At 39.1% G+C, this 21198-nt stretch overlaps 1 protein-coding gene across 2 annotated transcripts in view; it reads right to left on the reverse strand.

The window, feature by feature from the left end:
• Positions 1-21198, reverse strand: part of LOC124859340 (pro-neuregulin-3, membrane-bound isoform-like) — an 85344-nt gene that overhangs the window by 17192 nt on the left and 46954 nt on the right. For both annotated transcript variants that reach the window (XM_047352088.1, XM_047352087.1), the window contains exon 4: positions 6343-6458. In XM_047352088.1, coding sequence (XP_047208044.1) covers positions 6343-6458 — 116 coding nt within the window. The remainder of the gene's footprint in view (positions 1-6342; positions 6459-21198) is intronic.

The following is a 21198-nucleotide window of genomic DNA, read 5'->3' on the forward strand; positions in this document are numbered from 1 at the left end:
GTCCTTCTCAAAATATTAGCATATTGTGATAAAGTTAATTATTTTCATAATGTAATGATGAAAATTTAACATTCATATATTTTAGATTCATTGCACACTAACTGAAATATTTCAGGTCTTTTCTTGTCTTAATACGGATGATTTTGGCATACAGCTCATGAAAACCCAAAATTCCTATCTCACAAAATTAGCATATCATTAAAAGGGTCTCTAAACGAGCTATGAACCTAATCATCTGAATCAACGAGTTAACTCTAAACACCTGCAAAAGATTCCTGAGGCCTTTAAAACTCCCAGCCTGGTTCATCACTCAAAACCCCAATCATGGGTAAGACTGCCGACCTGACTGCTGCCCAGAAGGCCACTATTGACACCCTCAAGCGAGAGGGTAAGACACAGAAAGACATTTCTGAACAAATAGGCTGTTCCCAGAGTGCTGTATCAAGGCACCTCAGTGGGAAGTCTGTGGGAAGGAAAAAGTGTGGCAGAAAACGCTGCACAACGAGAAGAGGTGACCGGACCCTGAGGACGATTGTGGAGAAGAGCTGATTCCAGACCTTGGGGGACCTGCGGAGGCAGTGGACTGAGTCTGGAGTAGAAACATCCAGAGCCACGATGCACAGGCGTGTGCAGGAAATGGGCTACAGGTGCCCCAAGTCAAGCCACTTTTGAACCAGAAACAGCGGCAGAAGCGCCTGACCTGGGCTACAGAGAAGCAGCACTGGACTGTTGCTCAGTGGTCCAAAGTACTTTTTTCGGATGAAAGCAAATTCTGCATGTCATTTGGAAATCAAGGTGCCAGAGTCTGGAGGAAGACTGGGGAGAAGGAAATGCCAAAATGCCAGAAGTCCAGTGTCAAGTACCCACAGTCAGTGATGGTCTGGGGTGCCGTGTCAGCTGCTGGTGTTGGTCCACTGTGTTTTATCAAGGGCAGGGTCAATGCAGCTAGCTATCAGGAGATTTTGGAGCACTTCATGCTCCCATCTGCTGAAAAGCTTTATGGAGATGAAGATTTCATTTTTCAGCACGACCTGGCACCTGCTCACAGTGCCAAAACCACTGGTAAATGGTTTACTGACCATGGTATCACTGTGCTCAATTGGCCTGCCAACTCTCCTGACCTGAACCCCATAGAGAATCTGTGGGATATTGTGAAGAGAACGTTGAGAGACTCAAGACCCAACACTCTGGATGAGCACCCTGGGCCTCCATAAGACCTCAGCAGTGCCACAGGCTGATTGCCTCCATGCCACGCCGCATTGAAGCAGTCATTTCTGCCAAAGGATTCCCGACCAAGTATTGAGTGCATAACTGTACATGATTATTTGAAGGTTGACGTTTTTTGTATTAAAAACACTTTTCTTTTATTGGTCGGATGAAATATGCTATTTTTGTGAGATAGGAATTTTGGGTTTTCATGAGCTGTATGCCACAATCATCTCTATTAAGACAATAAAAGACCTGAAATATTTCAGTTAGTGTGCAATGACTCTAAAATATATGAATGTTAATTTTTCATCATTACATTATGGAAAATAATGAACTTTATCACAGTATGCTAATATTTTGAGAAGGACCTGAATGGTGTGTGTGAGCTGCAGCCCTGCTGCTGTAAAGTTTTTTTGACATGTCCAAATAAATCTGGTGATACGTGGTTTATCTTGTGATCAAACTGTGTCTGCTACAATTTTAAAGGCATAGTAAGTTGATGCCAGGACATAATTTTCCTATATTTTTACTGAGAATACAGATTTAGGTTAATTCCTTTTAATTAGAAACTGTTGAAATGACCGGAGTTTGGTCCACATTATGGCTAAAAGAATAACACACCCGTGGTCTGTCAGCTTGCTGACAAAAAGGCTTTCACATTGGTCTTTGGCTTACAAGAAAGACAAATATGGCTGTTTGGATTTTTCATCCAGTCACTAAAATTAGATTATTACACTAAATCTCTCGTTATTATTCATTTGGAAGCTACTACTAAAAATAGCAAGTATCTATTCAGGATAGTATATTCAGTTTCAAGTTAATTGTAAAGCACGATGCTAAGGCGAAATTACATGATGTAGTAACTCATATTATCCAAGTTGGTGATGGCTGTGGGCAGGAATTATCTTCTGTAGCGGTCTGTATTACAGCAGATCTGAAGAGGCCTCTGACTGTAGACCTCACGATGTCCTTCATTCTATGAAGTATCAGTCTTTGCACAATTATCTCCAGAGGTTCCAGAGCAGGCACCTGAACAGAAAGAACCTTCTTTATCAACTTGTTCATCTTCTTTAAGTCCCTGGCTGTGATGGTGCTACTCCAGCAGATGATGGCAGAAGAGATTGCACTCCCCACAACAGACCTATAGAAGATATGCAGCATCCTGCTGCAAAAACGGAAAGACCTAAGCTATGAACTTAGAACTTTTATAACTAATATTATTTTAGTAGAATTAGAAATAACTGAACCTTTCTTGTTCTGATATAAAAGTAAGAACATGATATATATTTTTGATTAAAAGTTTAGTGTTACAGTGAAACCGCTGGATTTTTAATGAAGGTTTATCATACTACGAGACTCTCATACCATTCCATGCCTAGTGACCACCATGATACATTCATTCATTTATGATGTGTTTCAATCTCTTCCATAAGTCAGAAGAGGGATATCATGCTTAATTTAATTGTGTTATTATTGCTTTGTAATATTTCCATGGTTTCTAGAACAATATTTAATGATCTAATCATTCTGTGGTTTTTAGTTTATTGGTTAGGGGAATTGCAGCAGTGTAATCCTATGGATTAATTTTATGGGTTATGGGTTTATAGCTTATCTCTTGGTTATCAACAGATCATTATAAAAGTTTACTGAGTTCATTTAGTTTCCTTAATTTGATAATCTTAGCAAATACTCCAAAGAAATAACAAAATAATATTTAGTTTATACCTTAGAATATTAGTCTGTTTCATTTTGAAAAAAGTCTAGAAATACCCAGGGAATAGTTTTTTTTGGCTTCACACCTGGCTGCAAGATGTATCTGTCAAGATGTCAGAGTAAAGCCAGTGTGTTGCTTTAACTGACAATAGGAGGAACAGATGAGCGGCCGCTCAGATGGTGTAAGTTCATTATTTCCTCCTGGGAAGACAGGGATTTGAGATGTTTGGCCTGTCCAGCAGCTGCACATCTACAGTGATCAGGTCCTGGTCATCCTTAGGTTCAGTTGGGATTAATTTAAGAAGGAACAAGTAAACTAAATTGACCCCTAGCTTCTTAGTGGTTAGTGGTTGTAGTCACTAAGTTGTCACTAAGTCTTTGTTATCAGATGTGGCTTGTAGAGACCAACTTCCAACATAAATTATTTAAATGCTAGTGCAACTGTAAAGTTTTCATGACCTTCAGAGTACACATTGTTTAAGAAAATGTTGTTTTCAAGTAAACCAGTTACAATGCCATACAACCTAGAAACATATTACAGAAAGAGAATTTGTGTGCATTCTGACTCATTTTACAACGATAAAAAAAAGCCATCTTCATGTTGATAATATTTTGAGCTTAGGTTTAATTTTTACGTGACACTACATTTCAGAGCCTCATTCATATTTAAATCAGCTGTTTTGAGGAGCTTCTTAGCCACAACAACAGAAAGCTTACAATCAGTCGCTTAACATTGCTGGCAGAGTTTTGTTTCTCCCAAACAAATAACGTAACAATCAGCATTGCTTTTTTTTTAGAGAGACAATGGCTTTAGGAGAAACTAAGGAACAGATCTTATGGGAGTTCAGTAATTATGCTGAGTGAAAGAAAGACTGATGGGATTTTGCGGGTACAGTCATACTGAGTAAATGTGTTCTGAAGAGGCTTGTCAAAATAAAAGTATCTTTTAAACATAACCTTAAAGCAGGTATTAAACACTCTTTTCATTAAGCTCTCACCATTATATTAAAATGTTTTTTATTGGTCTGATGTAATATTATAATCTTGAATGTTGTGTAAACAAGAACCCATCATAATTACCAGAAATAAAGGCCTAAAATCAGTCTTGTGTAATTAATCTACATAATGTGGTTCAATTAGTGAATTGAGTTACTGAAATGAGCTGTAAAAGGGGTTACTTTCACCAGCATGTAGAGAATGCTAAACAGTCTTAAACAGCAAACTATGAGTATGCTAAAAGGAAACTAGCAGGTATTAGCTTAAATGTAATAATACAAGACCAGAAATCAGCCGGGCTACTATCTATCTGTCACATTTACAGCAATCCAGCTGCAACACATAAGTTCGCTTTAAGTCCAGCTGGGTATATCTTTTGATTTTGCATCAGCCTGTTATTTCTGCGACAGGATTAAGGATGGTACATCCCTATGTTTTTTCAGATCTGATAGTTGTTTGAGAAGTGGACACACAATCAGATCTAATAGATCAGGTGATGAGGCAGAGTGATCCAGCCGAAGGTCTCAGCCAACATCAGATCACATTGTAATAAGGCTGTTCTTTTCGGCTCAGAAAGAACAACAAACATTGACCAATATAGGGTTGTCTCCCATGAATATCAGCTTTTCAGTTTGAGTTGTTCGAAATCTGTTGACGCATGTACAGAAGATTCTCTTTCTTCTTCGTCTGGCAAGAAGGAGGCATAGATGGAATGACAAAGTGACAGCAGACATTTTTGCATCCCAGTTAGTATCTGCAATTCAAACATGCAAAAACAGCTCCCGCTGTCATTGTTTTATAAAACCGACTTGACCCACATGGAGAAAACGCTCAAGAGAATCTGGATGGTTTAATAGGTTTTATTGTCAACTAAGGTAGAATCAGGTAAGTACTGGTCGGGAACAACCGCCAATAGGTTGGGGATGTGGACCGCTAGGAGGAGAGGTATACGGGGACTGGAAGCAGACACGAGGTAGAACAGCGAAGGTAGGTTTGTAGGATCTCTCTGTCACTTGACCTTGGTATCCAGGGCTTGGCTTTGCAGTGCTTGTACTAGGCGTAGGTCGTGGAGTGCGATGGAGGGTGGACAGGGTTCGCTGGGTGAGGAACGTGATGGTGGAAGCCAGGTAGCTGCCAACTGGCGATTGATCTGGTTGAACCATGCCTCGGTAGGAAGTCAGGAATCCCTTGTAGTATGGGATCGAAGTAGCCCTGGGAGGTAGTCAGCTGGAGGCAAGACTGGGTACGGACCAGGTCATCTCCGGCGTAGTACACTGTAGGCTAACATTCGAGCAATGAGATGCAGGTCGCTTCCTGCTTAAATACTCCAGGAATAATCATCGGGAACGGGGTACACCTGTCTCCTCACACCGCGGTCTCCACCGCCCTCTAGGGACTAAGCACAGTCAATAGCAGGCAGAAAAACACTCACTCCCAGAACCCCGACACCCGCCATCCGTTTCAGGTTTGATAAATTGTGGTGGTAAGGGATTACATTTTCATATCCCCCTAACATAAACTTGTGCAGTTTGGTCATTATCATATGTTTTGCCTATTTATGAAAGCAAACACGCTAAAAAGTTTGCACGCACTGTTCCATTGACTTTGCACACGCAGTCCGATTAGCTCCTCATTAGTAGATCAGCTTTGTGGATGAAAGCAGGTTTGCGGGTAGTTTTTTGTACACGCAACTTTTGAAGATCAGGCCCTTGGTTTTTATATTTTTTAACTGCTAAGAGCTAATGTAGAGGACAAACCTGGATGACATTAAAAGAGGCCACTCAGCATGTTAAATTTTGATGAAATGCAACCATGTTGCATTTTCTCAGCATCAAAACGTTTCAGACTGGGGGTTTTCTTGAAGGAAAGATACCAACAAGCTGGTTAGATATGTGAAGCTGACCTGCAAGGACATGCTTCCCTCTGGCTCAGCTCTGTGAATGGGCTTGTTCTTGTGTAGTCTAACAGAAACTTGCTTTGGTAGAGGATGTAATTTCTGTGTGGGTGTGTGTGTGTGTGTGTGCATGCTTGTGTGTTTTGGAGTGTGAAGCCATGCCGAAGCCCAGCCAGCAGTATATGAAAAGGTTTCTGAGCTCTTACATGTCTGCACTGGCTCTCGTATAATCTCTGTTCCATTTCTACTGTGTTCATGACTGTTATAGATATGATTGTTAAAGTGTTTATAGCTTTAATTATAATTACTACCATCCTTTTGAAAATCAGCAATTAGCCTTGCCAGCACTGTAATGTGGATAATTCAATTTCCTTCTTCACTGAGTCTGTGCTGATTACAAGGAAGGACACAGAAGTTCCTCATTGTTGGTAAAAATCTACATTCCCTCCTGGAGCGAAGAGAAGAGGTCTCTGCAGTTGTGGTTCTGAATCACATCTAAATCAGAATTTGTGTGCAGTTAAATATTTTACCTGTGATGTTTTGCTGCACCTCTAGAGCTGCTGGGCGGCAGGGTGGTGATGTTGCTGTATGCAAAGCTGGACTCACAAACATTTCCCTGGCAAGATGTAGGGGGACGCTTGCAGTACTGGGAACACAAAGGAGAAACAAATGAGATGTTGAGTTGAAATTTACATGCGGTCTGAAATTCTCCAATTCTGCAATAAGTTCTGTTAGTTATATGTTTTTCGTAAGCTTCCCTTTTAAGCAAAATGAAGACTGGAAACTCTTCCTGTTTTGAGAATCTCTCCAAAACTAAGTTCAGATTCTGAACTTCAGTTTGAAGAAATTTTCCTAATTTTATGAGCTCAAATATACCCATTAATTAAAAAGACAAAATTTACATATTCTTGCTCTTTTATAGTCTGAGCAATGTAAAAATGCTTTGACAAGACAGGATACATGAGAAAATGAAAAAATATTTCAGATTTCAGAGATGACAGCAGCTGCTATATCTGCAGCAACTTGGCAAGAAAAAGACAAACAAAGACGTATTGTAGAACTTTGATTGCACAATAGAACAGCAGTCCTCAATCCTTCATTTCTGTTCAATAAAAGACAATCAAACTAACTTAGAAATGTAAACAATAATATTACACATTTGTGATGATAAACAAGTGAATCAAACATATAAACAAGTGAATCAAAGATTGTTGAAAACCATGACCGAAAGAGTGATGCAATAGTACCATAAAATGTTATTTATGTTTGAGAACCAAGTATTATCTTGAAGAACCTGGAAATGAAGTTAAGTTAGTCTTGGAACTAACTTAGGCAATTATTGGTATACCTTTAAACATTCATACAGCAAGATCAGATAAAACATTAGTTTAATAAAATAATATTTTAAAGAGTTATTTGCTGAATAAAACCAACCTTCTGGATGACTAATTCTCAACAAGGTTTAATTAGCTGCCTTTATTTGTTAAAATTATATTTCAGGAAATATTATTTTGAATAAGACCCAAACCTTTTTGGATAAATGGGTCTTAATGGTGGTTAATTAGCTGACTTCGTCTAGTACAAATAATATTTAAGGAAAATATTTTTTAAGAAAATGTTAAAATAATTTTTGAGAAAATATTATTTTGAATGAGGACCAACAACCTTTCTGGGTAAATGTTCTCTAGTGGTCTTTATTTAGTTATCACGTTTAGTAAAATAATATTTAGGGAAATATTACTTCCCAGATTGGAAACTAACAACCTTTCTGGGTAAATGACCTTCAGCTGACTCATAAAGTGGGCGAGCACGTGTTCTTAGCCGTTAGCGGTTGGAGCTAACAAAAGAAGCTTATAGTTGTTACCAGAATCAAACATGTACCTTTAAAATACCACTAATACAGCACATAAGGATCGATCTGTGCTTAAAAAAAAGCACCCTTTAAATAAAGTTTGTCTTCACTTTAAAAACACAACACAAAAACAAACGTCATTAAACAAACATTATTCAGATTATTTATCTCTGAACTAATCTTCTATGCCCAAACACCACCTCTTAAGTAAACAGTGCTGAGGAGAAGTTGTCCTGGGTGTTGAGGAAAACATCCACATGTGGGTAAACACACGTGGATGTTTTCCTGTCTGCTACCTGGACATGCACGCAGGAAGGCGTGCAATGCGGTCCCGGCCTTCTTTTCCAGGCTGTGGGGGAAATCAGCTTTGATCAGGGCTGCTTCTGGAGGCCTCACAAGAAATGTCAAGTCATGCTTGTCTCATTACACCCCTTATATGAATGAATGTCGGATACGTGAACAGCAAATCATTACTTAACTGTGTTGCATGTGATCATAGTTACTTTTGAATCCAAGTTGGAGAGTCATGCCTGTTTGCCAGCAAGGAGATATTAGCACGCAGTCTCTCCTTCCAGCTCCACGGGGACCTGCGTGGAAGAGGCCTGTTTGTTGGAACGCAGGGTTTTTATTAAAACAGTGACGTCACGGGAAGTCCGCTGTTACTCCCTTTTTGTTTCTGTTCCTGTCTGTGCTGGAAGTAGGTTAATGTGAATTATTTTGAAAGTTCCAGAAAAGTTCTTACTGACATTTAAAGTTGAAACCCATGGCTGGGTCCCAACAATAATGACCATTATGATTTAACCATAATCCAATTTTGTTAAGGCAATATTGAGTATGCAATATGTTCTTTAGGTTAGTGTGAACAATTCTGATCCAGCTACCTACAGCAGTCCAGAATATTTGTTTTAAACACTGGATCTAACCCCCCCCCCCCCTTTAAGAACACACCATACTCTCTAGGATCTCCCAAAATATATCTGAATGCCATTGGATCACAGCTAATTTGGAATACCTTACTTCAGTGTTATGGTGAACATGTCCATCCACTTTCATCACACAGGATTCTACGTGAAGCTTTCTTTGCTATCTCATCATAGTGAGACTGCCAAGGGTATCACATTTGCACATGGATATTTTCTCAGAATCTCAGAAATACCCATACATTTATCAGAGGTTTCTATGCCACCACCATCAGTTTTTTCCTTGCATTGGAAAAAGAAATTATATCAGCATTTTGATCAGCTCATCTGCAGAAAAACAGCATGCAGGTGGTGTCACCAGGGCTGCTTTGGGACTTTCTGACCACTCTCTGGTAAAACTTATCCCAACCTACAGGCAGAAATTAAAAGCTTCCAAACCTGTGGTACGGACTGTTAAGAAGTGTAGTGATGACTCAAAGCAGATGTTACGGGACAGTTCTGACTTCACAGATTGGACTGTTTCTGAAACTACAGACACTGATTTAAACCAACTTACTGAGGTGGTGACATAATACATCAGTTTCTGTGACCCTTTGCACATACAGTAACAATAAATCTTGATTCACTTCTTATCTGAGGAAGCTGGTCAGGTTATAAGAGGCTCACAGCAGTGGGGACCAGGCCCTGTATAAGCAGGCCAAGAACAAACTGACCAAGGAGATCAAAGCAGCGAAGAGAAGCTACACTGAGAAGCTAAAGAAAATCTTCTCACATGAAGACGCTTCTGCTGTTTGGAATGGTTTGAAAAACATGACTGCCAACAGGAGCCCTTCCTCCAACCCTGAGCAGAATCCTTGCCTGGCAAATCAGTTGATTGGCTTCTACTGCAGGTATGAAAAGCAGCAGTTCACACCTCAACCCAACTCCTCCACATCCCATTTAGATACAAAGTCTTGGCATACACCAATCACCCGTCTACCTTTAGACCCCCTGCCTGCACTTAGGATCTCAGAGGAAAATGTAAATAGGATCTTTCAGCGCCTGAATACAAAAAGGGCCTCAGGACCTGCTAATGTCTCCCCATCATGCCTGAAAGCCAGGGCCGACCAACTGGCACCCATCTTCACTGAGATCTTCAACAAGTAGCTGAAGCTGTGTGAGGTTCCCCCCTGCTTCAAACACTCCACCATCATACCGGTACCCGAGAAACCCACCATCACAAGATTAAATGGCTACAGGCCTGTTGCCTTGTCATCTGTGGTCATGAAATCCTTTGAGTGACTGGTGTTGAAGCACCTGAAGGACATCACAGACCCCCTGCAGTTTGCCGATCGGGCAAACAGATCAGTAGATGATACAGTCAACTTGGGACTACACTTCATCCTGCACCACCTAGACCACCCAGGGATGTATGCCGGGATCCTGTTTGTGGACTTCAGCTCAGCCTTCAACACCATCAACCCAGACATCATCCAACAGAAGCTCATCCAGCTCAAAGTCCTGGCCTCCAACTGTCAGTGGATCACCAGCTTCCTGAAGGACCGGCAGCAGCAAGTGAGGCTGGGGATCTTCTTCTCCTGCACAAGAACCATCAGCAGCGGCGCCCCCCCAGGGGTGTTTTCTCTCCCCACTCCTCTTCTCCCTCTACACAAATGACTGCACCTCAGCGGACCCGACTGTGGAACTACTGTTGGGACCACAGTCATGGGTTACAAAATAGAAGGCCAGTAATAACTTTTCTGGAACTTTCAAAATAAATCGCATTAACCTACAGCGGTTGGACAATGAAACTGAAACACCTGTCATTTTAGTGTGGGAGGTTTCATGGCTAAATTGGACCAGCCTGGTAGCCAGTCTTCATTGAAGAAGAATGGCTTAAAATCCCTCTGACCACTGTGCAGGACTTGTATATGTCATTCCCAAGACGAATTGATGCTGTATTGGCCGCAAAAGGAGGCCCTACACCATAGTAATAAATTATTGTGGTCTAAAACCAGGTGTTTCAGTTTCATTGTCCAACTCCTGTACTTCCAGCACAGCCAGCAACAGGGAATAACAGCGGACGTCCAGTAACGTCACTGTAAAAGGGCTATAAAAGTCCTGGTTTTGCAACAAACTGACCTCTTCCACGCAGGTCCCCAGCGGAACTGAATGGAGGGACACAGCGTGCTAATGTGTCTTTGCTGGCAAACAGACATAACTCTTCAAACTGGAGTGTCAACCAAGAGTGTCATACAATAATGAAGTTAAGTAGGAATGAATTGCTGTTTGTGTATCCCGTACTCATTCATGAACGCGGTAATTAAGGTACAAGCGTTGCCTGACTTTCTCTCTTAGGTCTACAGAAGCAAACTGTGCTCCAAAGAGTTCCCAGCAGAGACCCTGTCTCTACAACGCCTAGTGGAGCAGTTTTTCCTGGTCTAAAGGAAGGACAACGGGAGCGCATCACCGTAGTTACAGCTGTAACGTGCAGTTTGGCCACCGACAGAATGAGCCACCCCACCGCACGGCTATGGAGGTTAGCTGCAAGTTAACAATTTGTTCACAGTGGACGCTTTCTTCAACTTCGTCGCCCTGGACATCTTTTCCTCAGCACGGTTCACATAAGAGGTTGTGTTTTGGGCAGAGAGAAGTAGTTTAGAATAAAATAATCTAAACATTTTTCGTTTTATGACGTTTGGTTTTGTTTATGTTGAAAACTCAGCCATCTTAGTGCTGGCAGATTATCTGCTCAGCACATGTGCTCAGTGTTTGTGTCTCTTTAAAGTTAAGACAAACTTTATTTAAAGGGTGAATGTAAATACAGAAGATCGGCCATAACGCGCAATCCACGCTTATGCATTTTAATCCTTTTATTAATGGTATTTTAAAGGTATGTGTTTGATTCTGATGATAAGCTATAAGCTTATTTTGTTAGCTTCAACCGATAACAGCTAAGAACACGTGCTCACCTGCTGACGATCATTTACCCAAAAAGGTTGTTAGTTCTCAATCTACGAAATAATACTTCCCTAAATATTATTTTACTAAACTTGATAGCTAAGTAAACACCATTAAGCCCCATTTCTCCAGAAAGATTTGGTTCTTATTCAAAATAATATTTCCTTAAATATTATTTTACTTTTTTCTTAATAATATTTCTTTAAATATTATTTTAATAAATAAAGGCAGCTAATTAAACACCGCTGAGAATTGGTCATCCAGAAGGATGGTTTTATTCAGCAAATCATTCTTTAAAATATTTTATCAAATAATATTTTATCTGATCTTGCATTGTGAATTTTTAAAGGTATACCAATAATTGCCCAAGTTAGTTCCAAGACTAACTTAACTTCAATTCCAGATTCTTCAAGATAATCCTTGGTTCTCAAACATAAATATTGCATGGTAATATTGCATCACTCTTTTGGTCATGGTTTCAACCATCTTTAATCCACTTGTTATATTGTACATAGCCCATTAGTCTTCCTTATTCTTTAATTCTGCTTGGTAGTTTAGTTGGATTGTTTTAGCTTAGTAAAGAGTTTGTTGATTGAAATATGTTTGACTTTGAGTTTACTTATTTTTGTTAATAAATCCTTGTATTTTAAGAAATTGTCTGAATTCATTCCATGTGTGTACAGAGTTTTGCTGTTCAATAATGTCAGAGCTCATCTCATCCCTTTCAAATTTGTCCAAATGCCATTGCCTTATTGGGCTGGTATTCAGAGGACAACCCTTAACAGACCGAAATATAATTTAATAAAATATTAAATATTAATATTAAATAATATATTATAATAATATATTCATAATCACAACACTACTGAATTTTGCATTGAATTCCCTCTGTCCAGGACTTATACAGGTCTAGGGTCAAGAAAAGGGCAGCTAAAATCTCTGAAGACACACCCTCCACACAAACTGTTTAGGTTTTTACCTTCAGGTTGGCGCTACAGAGCGCCGTCTATTAAACCAGCCATCACAGAGACAGTTCCTTCCCCCAGGCTGATTCTCTGGCGAACACTTGACATTCACAGTTTCAGAACAACACCATGCATTCTCGGACTGACCTCACATTATTTTCCATTGGAAACTCAATTGTGTATATATGTACATTTTAAAAGATTTTCTTTATTATTGAGAGCAAAGTGTACGAGAGTCAAATTCCTTGTTTGTTTGTACATACTTGGCAATAAAGCTGAATCTGATATAAAACATGAAATGTACTTAAAGTGGCATGATAAAAAAAATACAAAGATCTTCTATTTTCTGGGCTGATATGTAAGAGGTATTCATTTCACCATGAACTAAAAATATTAGACGTGATTTAGACTATCATATTTTAAAGCATTTTATATGGATTTAATAACACCCTTGACTGAAAGGATCCATTCTCATGATCTGTTTTAGCTGTAAATAAGGAGAAACTGCCATGAAAAAAAAAATCATTGAGTCTTTCATCGTCACACTAAAGAGAGAATCTGTCTGGTTAATATCAAATTCTTTCTTTGTATTTTAAAAGTCTTAGACATATTTTAAAACAAGAGCAAGAATCTGATTATTTATAAAGAAAAAAATCACAGAAGAAAAATGTAAAAAGATTCAAACATGAAATTGAAACAAGCAGATACTCCACCATAAAGCATTTATATGGTTTCAAAGTGATTATATAGATAGCCAATAAACATTACACTTCTGACAAGAGTTTGCACAGTCCATTTTTCCTTTAATACGTCAGTATGCCTTCTGTTTTATTGCTTTGAATCCCTTTTGAATCTTGTCCCATCAATGTCGATCCTTCCTTTGTCCCCATTCATTTCAACTTTCATTCCTAAATCCTTCTTGATACAATATATATGGATGAACCCTGAAGTAGAACAATGCAAGCTTCCTTCTTTTAACTCTTCTTATGTCTTTCCATATCTCTGAGAACACACATATGCAATGAAATAAAAGCAGTCCTTTGATTCTGTTCTGTGAACACATTGGAAAAGGCAGACTAACCCGAATGATTTGCTCTAAACTCCTGAAAAGAATTCAGAATAACATAAAATGTGCTTTTTGACTTTCAATCTTAGTGTTGTGTAGTAAGACTTGGTTTTAGCCATATCTGTTACAATTACTGTACATGTTTTTGTTGTTTAATCCATGCTCAAGTGACAGTTTTCTCTGTTCAGAAAGATTTCACCATCATTTTCCCTGAAGCTTCTAGAAATCTGGCAAGTGAGATTTTTTGGTGCTATTTCTTCCTCTAAAGAACTACTTCCAACTTCTTCCTTGTCAGTTTTGATCTCTGACTAAGTAGGCTGTCGCTGACACAATGACATTTGAAGAAACTCTGCAGGACACCAACCTTATTAGCATCACACATGCTGTCATAGTGATTACCAGGAGTTTAGAGAATAATATGTTCTTAAAACCATGACATACGTTCTCATCAAAGTCAAACGATGCATTGTCTATAGTAGAGTTTGATGTAATTTCTAGAAGTTATATAAAGTAAAAACTAACAATCCACATGTTTTGCTTCCACAAATTGCAGAAAGGTTTTACAAATGGTAATCTGTGTACGAAAGACTGGCGTTAAATAATTCAGTCTAGGTTTGACTGGTTTGTTTTTTGTGGTTTTTGTGCCTCTTTAATTCTAAGTTGTTCCCAATGCCACTAAAGCACTAAAATGGTCTTTTATATTTTTTAATAAATCAATAAGAGAGATTTCAATAATCTCAAACTGTTTTAATGAATCTCAGATCAGTGTAAACATTTTTTTCAGGTAAGGTCTCTTCAGTTCAAGTATTGTGGATTAAAAAACTAAAATTTAATTGGACTTACAGTAGAAGTTTCAAGTTTGCTAATTTTGCTGAAATTAGGTGCATATTACATATGGAATGTGCTCAAAGTGACATGCTATTACAAAAAGCCCAAAATGTCTATTTTCTGGTCTGACATGTCCTTCTCAAGATCTTTATATTAAACTAGTTTTCCAGGGTTTTTCACACTAAATAATGAACAAACCCAATGAAATGCATCATTAATAAGTCTTCTGCTACAGCCAGCTTACTATAGTGCAAATACATACTTTATGTCCCTATTTGTATTTTATACATGCGCTGGATTGTAGGTATTCAGTTGAATCAATCAAAGCAATAACAAAAATTGCAGCAAATTTCCCTTGCATCGGTTTTGTCGATGTCTGCAGTCGATGCAGCAAAGTGTGCACCAATACTGCTAGTATTTTTAGTTTTAATTAATTTAGGCCAAATAATATTTTTTTTTTAGGAAATGTGTTTGTATTGTAAATGAAATATGAACAAAGTATTTTTTAACATGAGCCAATGGCAATTTTGTATTGTGAATTGGTTTATTGTGCACACTTGCCCAGAAACTGAAGATCGAATGTAGCTTTTATTAAGTCTGGTACAAAGCATCTTTTCTTGTTGTGAGCTTAATGTTTTTTTGTACACGGTCCCTGACAAATAATAAGCTAAATTAAAGCAGTGCTTGTTCTTCTGGCTTGATCAGTGGTTATGTTTTATAAAAGTAACTGACCCAAATGGGGAACAAAACCAATACATGGGAATAGAGTCTAATACAAAGTTCCTAAATAATGATGTGATTGAATAAGTTACATGTGATATTTGGGCACTTTTATGATTGTTTCTATTTCAATTTCATAAGAATTCCTATCCACAATAACAAATAAATAAATACGCCATAGTTTGGGTAATTGGATACAGAAACGTTTATTTTCAGAAATGAATGAGTTGTAAGAAGGGATGAAAAAACATTGCACAGGTATAAAATTAAGATGCAAAGTGGAAAATGGACAAATTGACCTGGAGCCTCACTATACGAAGTTGCACGCTGACAACAACTAGATGGCACTTTGCTAAAAGCTGCACTTTGAAGATAAATATAGGAAGATCTTGCGCCATGAGATCTTGTTTCACCCTGGTAGATGATTGAAAGAACAAGCTCTGATAAATTTGCAAAATGTACAGTATTTATACATATATGTCAATTTTGAAACTATATTTGGAACTCCTATTGGTCTTGATCATATTAAACTTGTTAGGTTGAATGTATATATTATTACATATTATCACTCACTTGTATTTCTGTTTGCATTTCTGAGAAGCCTATGCCTTGGAACATTCTGTGTGCAGCAGGCCTCGCAAGTAGAATCAGCTGTTTCTGTTCCTGTTTCCACTCTCTGAACTCTGCCTGACATGTCTAGCACCCCTATTTGTAACCTGATATGTCTGTTTACTTTGCTGTATAAAATAAACTCCGTCGGTAATCACACCTCTGTAGTCCACTGCAGATCAGTGTGATTACCCTCGCGGCGAGTAGAAAGAGTCTCTGTGTCGTTCCTCTGAGTCTAACTGTTGGTTTGAGCTGATCACTCATTCCACACCCCAACATTTTAACTTGGTCGAAGCCGGATTATGTAATTATCCTATCTATTGCAGTTGCACATCGCCTGACACCGAGAGGAAAAGCTACACTCGATGCCAGGTGAGGTCCCTCAACAGCGTTTGAAGTCAACTCAGAGGTGAGACGTTTGGTTATATTTCGCTGTAATACACAACAAAACTGTTGTGTATTTAAACAATCAGAATGTGTTCTTCTAAGTGGCTGACAGACACCTTCATATGTAAAATAAAATATGCAAAAATAAAGAATAGAAACCATAATTATTTACAACTGGAAATTGCCTTTTAAACTGAAGGGACATTGCTGGAGTACATTTGTCTGTGAAAACTTGCAAACTTGCTTGTTGCAAATAAAATATGCCTGAAGAAAAAAGGTGTAAATTAACTGCAAAGAGACTTGAGAAAAAAAATGTATTAACATTAAACTGCAGGGAAGTCTATGTCACCTATATGCCACCATGATTGATACCGACCCAAAGTATCCGGTTGTACAGCATAAAGTGTCCACTCTAATAAAGTTTGACCAATAAGATTCACAAACTTTAATATCAAGACCGGGCCAAGAAATAGTACAAGACAGATTTGTCAAAGGTTGTTTAGAATGATAAGAGAGACAGACTTTCAGTGCAGAAGTTTGAGGAATAAAACTAACCCCCAAACTTGATTTCACTTGGAACAAAAAAAGCTTTAGAGACAGTCATGTTCATTCTGCAGGATTGACCTCCATCAAAAGGACTCAAGTTAGGGTTGAGGGTGGGTGCATTTTAATCGCTAGAAAATACTTGTGCTGAGACATCTGTATCCATCTAATATGAACATTTCAGCAACCTTTAGTATTAAAGTATGAACAGGCCCATGTCAGAAGGTATACATAAATATCTTAGCTTTATAACCCAACAATGATATCAACCACTTAGCCCAGCTCCACCCCTTCAACCCACTTTGCAAGCAGTTCCATTACTGTACCGTACCGGTAAATAGTTTTTCCCTCCCTGCTCCTGAGCAGGTCCGACCGAAGCTGAGTAGGGACTAGACGTGACATGAACAGACTGCTGTTCACTGATTGGTCATGGGATGAGGAGAAATGAGAACACCCCCTCACATCAAAACCCTTGAGCCTTATTGTAAAAGTTCTGGCGGGCTGTTGTTCAGCTAATTATTCCAGTGGATCATTTTATACATGAAAAAAACAAATACTAGACATTCTTATATACAAATATACAAACATCATTTGTATTTCGTTTATTTATATATTTATTTTCTATTTACTAAATAAGGTTATTTATGTCTCCGGTCCTGTTCATAACCTTTATGGACAGGATTTCTAGGCGCAGCCAAGGACCAAAGGGGGTCTGGTTTGGGATTTCGTCTCTTCTTTTTGCAGATGACGTGGTCCTGTTGGCCCCCTCTAGCCAAGACCTACAGCATGCACTGGGGCGGTTTGTAGCCGAGAGTGAAGCACCTGGGATGTGGATTAGCTCCTCCAAGTCCGAGGCCATGGTTCTTGACCGGAAAAGGTCAACTTCCTCTTCAAGTTGGAGGGAAGTTCCTGCCTCAAGTGGAGGAGTTCAAGTATCTTGGGGTCTTGTTCACGAGTGGGGGAAGAATGGAGCGGGACATCAACATATGAATCGGTGCAGCTGCCACAGTAATGGGTGCACTTTGCCGGTCCATTATGGTAAAGCGCAGCTCTTAATTCAATCTGAAAAGACTCAAAAAGAAAAGGGATGGCAATTAGAAAAGTTTTAATGATGTGAAATTACGTTGTTATTTCTTTGGCGCTCGAACCTGAGAGGAAGACATGAATGCTGAGACTGACATGAGCTAAGATGAACATTTGAAAGGTTTAGATTTAGAGATGTCTTCCCCCTGATCCGACACTGGTGGTGCATTGGCGGCCAGGGAGCGAGGAAGCCAGGAGTAGATGGGAAGGAAGATGGTAGAGGTGGGGTGGAGGAGGGATGAGCTCAGCTGACAAGCAAGGATGAACACCGCTGAAGGTCCTTTAAAAGCAAGGCGTTGGAAGGTGATTGGATGGAGAATCAGGCGGACAGGATGCTGATTGGGGGCCGGGAGACGGACAGAAGAATCATTGGAAGGAGTGGGCTGTAAAGGTGAGTCTTTCATTCTGAACTTTTGTTTAAACTCCATTTTACCAGTCGGTTTACGTTCCTACCCTCCCCTATGGCCATGAACTTTGGGTCATGAACGAGATCCCGGATACAAGTGGCTGAAATGAGCTTCCTCCGTAGGGTGGCCGGGCACTCCCTTAGAGATAGGGTGAGGAGCTTGGCTGTCCGGGAGGAGCTCGGAATAGAGCTGCTGCTCCTCCACATCGAGAGGAGTCAGTTGAGGTGGCTCGGGCATCTATACCGGATGCCTCCTGGACGCCTTCCTCGGGAGGTGTTCCAGGCACGTCCCACCGGGAGGAGGCCCAGGGGACGGCCCAGGACACGCTGGAGGGACTATGTCTCTCGGCTGGCCTGGGAACACCTTGGGATCCCCCTGGAGGAGCTGGAGGAAGTGTCTGAGGAGAGGGATGTCTGGTTATCTCTACTGAGTTTGCTGTTCCTGCGACCGGATCCTGGATGAAGCGGAAGACGAAGTGGTTTAATTTGATACATTGCAGAGAGGGATGAGACATCAAGCATCACTGTTTTGACTCATCTTAGTTTCTCTCTGGTGTCCTGACACGACGCAAAGCCCAAGCTGCTAATTAATACAGAAACTTCCATCCAGGATTTGCTCAACTTCCTGCCTGTGCTAAAATGGAAACTTAATATTTTTAACAGCGAGAAGATGTATTTGCATTGCAAAAATTTTGGCTTCATTTACAGTGAGAGATCTACTCATGCTTCAATGAGTTGCAAGTAAACTGTTTTATGTTTTGTAAGAATTAATACAACTACAACAACCCTGTAAACTATGACTGAAAGTTTGGAGATTGATTCGTTTTGATTGTTTTTACCATTGCACATATGTATGAACATGTTTAACACAAATAATGAGCAGTGCCTATCAGCTCAAAGGGTTACCATTGCTGATACCCAGTGTGGTTCAGGCTCTATTCTGTCTCAGTTTGAAACCAGATTTAGGCTTCAGACAGATTGCCTGGAGGAAAAACTGGAAACTGTCTGCACAAATCATCCTGCTCCACTGGCAGCTTTTAAAGGGCATCAATAAAATTGCAGGAAAAGAACCGATTCAGGTCCAAAAACAAGAGAGATACGTTCAGCAAAAAGTAATCATCCCGTTGACTGTGACTTCATGCCCAGTCTGGACATTGGTGGCTAAAAAAAGAGTGCATGGAATGGCTTTTATTGAAGGAAATGTGTTCACGCCTGCATGTGGTATAATGTGAGTACCAATCTCTGAAATGGGGATTAACACACACCTTATGCCTGTGGACATTTTTTCAACAACCTCAGACTATCTGGTCCAAACATCAATAATTTTTTTATAATCACAAAGGCAGGCTTCACAATATATAGGCTCTCAAAAGCTTTTGTGACTTAAAATAATGACCTGCTAAATGATTTTAAAGCATTATCCAATTTAAATTAATAATCCATACCACAAACCAAATCTATCTATCTATCTATCTATCTATCTATCTATCTATCTATCTATCTATCTATCTATCTATCTATCTATCTATCTATCTATCTATCTATCTATCTATCTATCTATCTATCTATCTATCTATCTATCTATCTATCTATCTATCTATCTATCTATCTATCTATCTATCTATCTATCTATCTATCTATCTATCTATCTATCTATCTATCTATCTATCTATCTATCTATCTATCTATCTATCTATCTATCTATCTATCTATCTATCTATCTATCTATCTATCTATCTATCTATCTATCTATCTATCTATCTATCTATCTATCTATCTATCTATCTATCTATCTATCTATCTATCTATAAGCTGCAGTTTCCTGCCTTTATAAGTTTGCCTGAAACTAATACTTTGCTTCTAATGACTCAGCATTTAGCATTTAGCATGAATAACTAAAAATATCAACACTGAGGTATTTCTGTCAAGTGCTGTCAACAGCATCCTGTACTCTCCAAATGTTTGAACTAAGCTGCGCAATATCGGTGAAATACATAATTGCAATGCCATTGCTGAACACTCTAATAACAATATTAGGGTTAACCCAAATTTTTCAGATATTTTGTTTCTTTCCCATCATCACAATCTCTCAAAACATGGTGATGGCATGATTATTTTCAAAAAAATAAATGCCAGCCAGTTAGCCCTCAAAATCTACAGATGGTTCCTGAAAACTGAAAATAAATGCATTTTTTTTAAGCATCACAGTGAGACCAAGCATATATCTGACGTAGGAATGACCGCAGGACAGGCCCAGTGCTTGGAATTACCCGAAGAGGGTTGTGGCCAAGAGATGTCCTGACAGTCTTATAGATTTGGAGAACTTTTGCAAGATGGGGTGGGCAAATATTGTCAAGTTAAGATGTAACATTCTGATAGACTCCTCCCAAACAAAACTTAAATTTTATACAAAAGTGTTTGAACGATGTAATAGTTTAAGGGTCTGCACACTTATGTGAACAGATTTTTGCATCTTTTGTATTTGTTATACTTTTAATCTGACAGATTTCCTTTAGATATTTATCACATTAAAGTCAGGAAAATTGTTTAAAATTATTTATCAAGATCCCAATACCTGGTATTTTAACCAGGGTGTGTTGAGAGCCACTGTAGCTAAACACTAACAACTCTGAGCTTAGCCAGGTTTAACAAAGTCCATTATAAACACATGAAGAATTCCTGAGCTAAGCAGTATAATCTTATTGATAGAAAACAAGTGACCTGCTCAGTGCTGCTCTTTTATTTATTGCCCAATCAAATACCTCCAACAAAAAGCTCTGCAGTTGCTCATTAGAGGAGCTCATTTCTTTATGCCCGGAAGATGCTGTGACCATCAGCTGCCTCTTTTCATGATTCAAGCAATCTGGGAGTGTTTATCTACCACAGGGTCTCAGAAGTTGGAATCTAAATTACATAGTAAGCTATGTGAAAGGAAACCAGAACCTTATATAAAAGCATATGCTATGACCAGAAAGAAATTCAGCAGGCTATGTCTGACCCCATGCTTTTATCGTTAGTCAAATTGATTACTGCAAGAGTGTCTTCACAGGTCTGCCCCAAAAAGTCA

The sequence above is a fragment of the Girardinichthys multiradiatus genome, chromosome 22, assembly GCF_021462225.1.
Source record: "Girardinichthys multiradiatus isolate DD_20200921_A chromosome 22, DD_fGirMul_XY1, whole genome shotgun sequence".
Lineage (NCBI taxonomy): Eukaryota > Metazoa > Chordata > Actinopteri > Cyprinodontiformes > Goodeidae > Girardinichthys > Girardinichthys multiradiatus.